General features: G+C 44.5%; 2 protein-coding genes across 2 annotated transcripts in view; both read left to right on the top strand.

The window, feature by feature from the left end:
• The first annotated feature begins 2,298 nt into the window (after nt 1-2,298).
• The window catches only part of RAPH1 (Ras association (RalGDS/AF-6) and pleckstrin homology domains 1), an 88,660-nt gene continuing 83,650 nt past the window's right edge, over nt 2,299-7,308 (top strand). The window contains 1 exon segment of the mRNA XM_026492139.4: nt 2,299-2,451. The gene's annotated coding sequence lies outside the window, so the exon portion shown is untranslated.
• The window catches only part of LOC125281328 (polyubiquitin-like), a 30,337-nt gene continuing 25,513 nt past the window's right edge, over nt 2,485-7,308 (top strand). The window contains 1 exon segment of the mRNA XM_057304212.1: nt 2,485-7,307. Coding sequence (XP_057160195.1) covers nt 7,089-7,307 — 219 coding nt within the window. The 5' untranslated portion in view covers nt 2,485-7,088.

The raw sequence follows: 7,308 nt of genomic DNA, 5'->3' as shown, positions 1-7,308 counted from the left end.
CATGATCCATCAGGGTTCACGCCCAGCAGGTAGTCTGCTTGGAATTCTCTTTCTCCCACCCCCTCTGCTCCCGCACCCACCTGCGCGCTCTCTCTCTCTTTCTCTAAAATAAAAAAAATAAAATCTTAAAAACAAAAACAAGAATCCCCTCCACTGGAAGGCTTTCTTGATCTGCGAATGAACTCTGCAATAGTGACTTCTTTGCATTCTTTACCCACTAGACTATGTACTTTTGAGGGCAGGAACAACCTTGCCATGTCTTTCTTGCCTTTGTATTCCTAGGCCTTAGTTAGAACTCAATAAACCCTTGTCCAATGAATGAATGGTTTCATGGTTTAAAGGAAATGATGAGAACTTGCTTACTTTCCTCAATGGCTGAAAGTGACTTTTGTTTTGTTTTTCTTTCTTATTAACCTTGACCAACCTAAGCTCTGGGAGGAAAGATAGTTGACTAAAAGCTATCTAAAAACACTCGATGATCTATTTTTTTAAAAGAAGTTCAATGAGAGGAGTATCTTCCTTGTATAGTATCACTCAGCCTGGTAATAGCATTTGATGACAATAGAGATTTATTAGGTCTGGCACTCAGGTGTGTATAATCTCAATAAACCTGGTCATGAGGGAAGTGGGATGAAAGGCTATAGACAGATATGCATGAATTATCACTTATCCAAATGTTTGCATTTGTTAATTTAAAAATATTTATTGTAAAAGGTACCATGCTAGTATTATGGAAGATATAAGAATAAGTAAACTGTTGTATTACATTCATTAGGGAAGATCATAACTTACTGAAATAATTATAATTAGAGGTAACAAATGATGACTTCCACAAGAAAGGAACAGAAGGCAAGGAATTGGTCAGCAGCACCATCTTCATTTATGAGATTGCAATATTCTACACAAGAATATTAAAGCACCTACAAAATTTAAATCCAAAAGTGCAGTTATGTTTCCAAAGTACAAATATCTCAGGAGTGAAATGCCGCTAGTAACTGTTCTAAATACCAGTTTGAAACGGATTGTGTGCCAGTTTGGAACAGATTGCACAAAAAGATTGGAACCATTTGAAAGTCCTCAAGAATATCTGAAAAAAAAAGGGGGGGGGGGTGTAATTAACCACACCAGGATAGGGCCCCAGGACAGAAAAATGAACACTCTGGTTCTTAGAAAGGGAGCCCAGGTGTCAGAAATGTACAGTCAATTCTTTATGTGTGAAAATTCGACTTGCAGATACTCTTTCTTAGCAAGCCAATGAGAAGACATGATAAAGGAATGTTCACTGCAACTAATCCCAGGTCACACTTCCAATTGGTCAGTTGTTTTAATGCTGTCAACAAACTTGCTTTGCATGGAGCCAGGCGAAAATGATTGAATTATATTTTTTCCTTTGATCAACTTTAGAAGGTCAAAATGAAGATATAAAAACTTAAGATTAAAATTTAGAAGTCTGACCAAGTCAAGCCTGCTTCAAAATAAGCTGTATCAGAAAAACCTTATACCTAAACAATTTCAGTAAAGGGGTGACAGAAATTAAGAACACAAAATAAGCAAATTTCAAAGGTAAAAAGTAATTAAAGATAACGGAAATGTCCAATTTCTAAAAGCTTCTCAACATAGTGCATGAAAATACGGAGAGTTGTCGGCCAAAATGGGTTTTCCTAAAAAAAAAAAAAAGTCCTCACGGACTGCAACGACAATGGTCTCTTAAGCGCCTAAGACATCTGATGTGCTGCTGGGGTCTTTGAATACGTGGATGACATATAGGTGCATGCATACAAGTCCTTGACAGATCTGCTCGATGCTTCAGTGAGTCCCACGGCCCTGGGACAGAGGCCACTGGGCCTGCTTCCAACGAAAGGCGAGCAGGGGGTGGGACAGCACCGGGATTTTCCTTCCTCGCTCATTCATTCTCTGATTCACTGGTTCCTGGAGGCGGTTCACAGGCGCGCGCGGAGGAAAGGCGGAGCACCGCGCCAGCCCGGTCTGGGTGCGGTCCCGCGCCTGCAGGGAGGGTGAGCAGGGCGGGCAAGGGGGCGCGGGCGGGGGGCGCGAGCGGGGGGCGGGCGCCCGGGAGGGGCGGGCGCGGCCGCCTGCGCCGGAAGTGAGTGGTTGGCGGCAGGCGGGGGCAGCTAGCGGCCGGGCGCGAGTCGGTCCGCCTGTCCGCCGCCCGGCCCTCAGCTCCGCCTTCTGCGTCTCGGCCGGACGCGGCCGCACTCGGATCGGCCACCGCTGGGCGCTGCGGCCGCCCCGCCCGCTGCGCGCTCCCGCCCCGCCCCCGCCGCCGCCGCCCGGTCGGTCGGTCAGTCAGTCAGTCACGGTGCGCGCGGCGCGGGAGCTGCGGGCGCTCACGGCGTCTCCCAGGAAGGAGCGCCGCGCCTGAGGAGGCGGCGGCGGCGGGAGCGGCGGCTGCCCAGCCCCGGGCCGCTGGAGGATCGAGTAGCTGCCGCGGTGAGTGCTCAGCCTCGCTCTCGAGGCGGGCGGAGAGGCCGACCGGGCGCGGACTGTGAGGCGCTGCCGCGGCTCCTGCCTCCATTTTCCCGGCGCCCGGCTCCGCCATCCGGGCGCGGTGCGGGCGGCCGAGCCTGGGGCGGGGTCGCTGCCGGGCCGGGGCCGGGCTCGTTGGACCACGCCCAGCGAGGCGGTGGCGGGTAGGTAGGGGTCGGTGGGGCCAGGGCTCCCCACCCCCCTGCGGCGCGGGGGGCAGCGACGGAGGGAGACAATGAGATACAGGACCGCCTGGGGAGGGTGCGGTTGGGCTTGGACCCGGCACCGGGTGCTGGTGGCCCGGGACCGCGAGGAGGAAAGGACTCTCCCGGATTAGCCGCAGAAACCAGTGATTCGGTGTCTGGGATTCGTCGGGCTTCGGTGACCCCCACCTTTCATAAATGAGTTCAGTGCAGAGATCTAGAAATGCGGGGCGCCTTCTGCGTCTTCTTTCTAATTAAGCAGGCTAAGTAATTGCTCCCTTGCTTTTGAGCCCCCTCTCATCTTGGTGTGTCTGTGTGCATTCCCGCCGGAAATCCAAACTGCAATTCATGGGGGTGGGGGGTGAGGAGGAGAGGGAGGCAGTGTAATCGTGTTAGAATGCCTTCATTTTAGGACAGTCTGGAAGCTGTGGTTTTCTTATTCAGACCGCGTCTTAGGGTGTCCCCACAGTGTGAGCTGGGAACCGCATAAGCCTTAACTGCTTCTAAGCACGAAGGCGTTGCTTAGTATGAATTAAGAGCTTTTTGGAAGGGTATAAGCGTCGTGTCAAATGTCTCGTGTGTGGGGGGGTTTATATTCTGTGGGAAGAACCGTTGGGGAAATCTGGGAGAATTGAAAGATTCTTCACTTCACCTCCCAAAAAGGGTGATGTGTCTGCAGCATTTCTCTCGGAGATGTGGAGAGCTGCCTGTGTGTATGTAAAATCTGCTATATAGGAACCGTAAAGGTAACGGGCTAGAGATAGGGCGTGAACGGGTTATTAAAAGGGTGGTAGTGGGCTCATAGAAATATTAAATTCGGCGAATCTTTATGAAATACCTGCTGTCTGTAAGAGTGGGGGACACAGAATGGACAAGACCTGCAGCACGGAGTGGTGAAAAGAGCTCTTCGAAGCCAGGCAAACTAGAGGCTCCCTAAACCCTGGAATTGGCTGGCAGTGTGACGGCTAAGCTATTAACTCTCAACAGTACTTTTCTATCAGTGAAATGGGAATAACACCGCCTGTTTACCCCCCCGGGTGGTTGTCAAACAGATTAAATGAGATAATGTATGCAAAATGCCTGGCACCTTTCAAGGTTCTGAGGTGTTAGCAAATGTTGATTCCTTTCTTCCCTAGCCTACTGCTCTTGGGATTTTCCTGCTGGTAAGGTGGGGGAAGAAGTTAAGGTAGGTAATTGTAATGCAATACGTTACATATTAAAATGTTGAAGTAAAGTTACCAAATAGGGGAGCAAAGAGGAGAGATTAATTGTAGATTGGGAGCACAAGGGGGAAATTCATGGAAGCTGTGGGATATAAGTGGAACCTTCAAGAATGGGTGGGATTAAAAAAAAAAGAAGGAGGGATAGGATTTCAACTGATGTAGATGGGGAAGACATTCCAATCAGAGGTGGTGGTACTATCCTTTGAGAGCCCAATTGAGGAGTAAGACCAATGGAGGAAGGGCAAAATAGAGACGCTCAAAAGCTTTTTAGCTTTTGTTGAGTCTGACCTTCAAAGATTGTCTCTGTTATTTTGCTTTTTGTGTTGTGAATTTCCCAGAAACCAGATCTAGTCCTATTCAAGTAAGTACCAAAATGTCTACAAAGCTTTAATACATGATTTTTTTGATTAGACATTTTGTGTTATTTGGACTGCCGCTGTCTTCTGTTTGAATTTAATAAAGAATTATTTGTAGATGTCTTCTCATGGTGAATATTAGCTCTATTTGGTAGAAAAAAGCAGCTGATTTTTCAGATTCAGAGGTCTCATTAAGATTATATGATGGTAACTGACTAAAAGGAGTGGAGTAGTGTGCCTCAAACTCTGGGTCAATATTATTTGTTTTTACTAATATTTTAGCACTTTATTCTCCGAAGAAGTGTTTTTAACCATGTCTTTGAGGATGATTAGAATGACTTTTCTTTTGGTTTTGCTGTCTTTTGGTTTTTACCCCATACATAATTACTGTATTGTTAGATTAGCATGGTGGGGGGCACCTGGGTGGCTCAGTCAGTTAAGTGTCCGACTCATGATTTCAGCTCAGGTCATGATCGTAGGGTTGTGAGATCGGGCTCCACGCTGGGCATGGAGCCTGCTTAAGATATTCTCCCTCTCTCTCTCTCACTCTCTCTCTCTCTCTCTCTCTCTCGGGGCGCCTGGGTGGCTCAGTCGTTGGGCATCTGCCTTCGGCTCAGGGCGTGATCCCGGCGTTCTGGGATCGAGCCCCACATTGGGCTCCTCTGCTGGGGGCCTACTTCTTCCTCTCCCACTCCCCCTGCTTGTCTCTGTCTCACTGGCTGTCTCCGTGTCAAATAAATAAATAAAATCTTAAAAAAAAAAAAAAAAAGATTCCCCCCCCCCCAAAAAAAATTAACAAAAAATAAGATTAGCATGATGGATGATTTCACACTATTCATAGATTCTGTAGAATCTCATGGCTTTGTCTTGGTTCTGAAGTAGTTCAGTGTCAACATTAGTATTGTTCATCCCAAACTCTTAGGAAAATTAATATTAGCAAAACAAGATATGTGACCTCAGGCAAATCTCTTATCTTGGATTCTCAATTCCTTTACCTGTAAAATGAGAAATTTAGATTAGATCACTGATTTTCAGTTCAGTTACTGAACTCTGGAATTTTGAGGAATTTAGATTAGATCACTGATTTTCAGTTCAGTTACTGAACTCTGGAATTTTGAGGAGGAGCTTCAAGGTTCTATAGATGTTTCACTTCAGTCTCATTAAAAATGTATTTTAAGCCTATAGTAATTAAACGTGACTACTAAATGACATGCCCTGTTTTAAATGCTTTACATGTAAAATTTATTTAATTCTTGCCAGAGGTAGGTTGTGTTACTGTCTGAGCAGACAGGCACGGATTACAGAGCTATAAAGTGACAGAGCTGGGTTTGAAACCAGGCAGCATAATTCTTAAGCTTGTATTCTTAACCACATTTTTATATTGCCACCATAATAAAATAAATAGCACACACAAGGTTTTTTTAATTGTAAAATATACAACATGAAATTTACCATTTTAATTATTTTTAAGTGTACATTTCAGTGGTATTAAGTACATTCACAAAGTTGTGCAACAATCATCACTATCTTCAGAACTTTTTCATCATCCCAAACTGAAATTACTCATTAAATAATACCTCTGCGCCGCCTCCCCCTCTGGCCCCTGGTAATCACTTTTCTACTTCCTGTTTTTATGAATTGGACTATACTAGACTTCATATAAGTGGAATCATGCAATATTTGTTCTTTGGTATTTGGCTTGTTTCACTTAGCATAATGCCTTCAAAGTTCATCATGTTGTAGCATGAATCAGAATTTCATTCCTTTTTTTAAGGCTGAATAATATTCTATTGTGTGTATATATCACAGTTTACTATCCATCTGTAGATAGATGTTTGCTGTTTCCACCTTTTGGCTATTGTAAGTAATTGCTGCTCTAAACATTGTCATACACATACCTGTATGAGTCCGTGCGTTCAGTTCTTTTGAGTATATACCCAGAAGTGGTCTTGCTGGATCATATGGTAATTCTGTTTGATTTTTGAGGAACCACCATACTGTTTTCCACAGCAGCTGCAGCATTTTACACTCTAGAAGCAATGCACAAGGGTTCCAGTTTCTCCACATCTTCAGCAACACTTGCTGTTTTCTGGGTTTTATTTTGTTTTGTTTTATAACAGCCATCCTAATGAGTGAAGTGGCATATCATGGTGGTTTTGATTTACATTTTTCTGATGATTAGTGATATTGAGCATCTTTTCAAGTGCTTATTGACCATTTAGTGGTGGTGGTTGTTGTTGTTTTGGTGGAAATGTCTGTTCAAGTCCTTGGCCCATTTTTAAAATCGGGTTGTAGGAATACCTTATATATTCTGGATATTAAGTACATATCAGATCCATGATATATAAATACTGTCTCCCATTTCCATGGGAGACATTTTTATTCTGTTGATGGTATCTTTTGATGTATAGAACTTTTTCATTTTAATGACGTCCACTTTATTTTTCTTTTGCTGCTTATGCTTTTGGTGCCATGTCCAAGAAATTGTTGCCAAATCCAATGTCGTGAAGCTTTTCCCCTATAGTTTTTTCTAACAATTTTATAGTTTAATCTCTTGTGTTTAGGTCTTTAATCCATTTTGAGTTAATATTATGTATGGTGTTACGTAAGGGTCCACCTTCATCCTTTCACATGTTGGTATCCAGTTTATCAGCACCATTTGTTGAGAGGACTGTTCTTTCTCCAGTGAATGGTCTTGGCACTCTCATGTACATATATAAAAAATTTTAGTTCAGAAGCATTTGGCATTGATGGGTGTCTGTGTTGGTGTAGATCCACATGATTGGATTCAGTGTCCTTGCATTTGCTAGTAGGTTAAAATGCAAATCTTCGTGAAGACCTTGACTGTCAAGACCATCACCCTGGAGATGGAGCCTAGTTACACCATCAAAAATGTGAAGGCCAAGATCCAGGATAGAGAGGGCATTACTCTGTGCCACACACAACAGAAAAGGCTCATCTTTGCAGGCAAGCAACTGGAAGATGGCTGCCACACACTTTCTGATTTCAGTATCCAGAAAGAGTCAACCCTGCACCGAC

Source organism: Ursus arctos, unplaced genomic scaffold (assembly GCF_023065955.2).
Source record: "Ursus arctos isolate Adak ecotype North America unplaced genomic scaffold, UrsArc2.0 scaffold_1, whole genome shotgun sequence".
In the NCBI taxonomy this organism is placed as follows: Eukaryota; Metazoa; Chordata; class Mammalia; order Carnivora; family Ursidae; genus Ursus; species Ursus arctos.
Note: the sequence above shows the minus strand (reverse complement) of the source record. Positions and strands in the feature narration are given on the sequence as shown.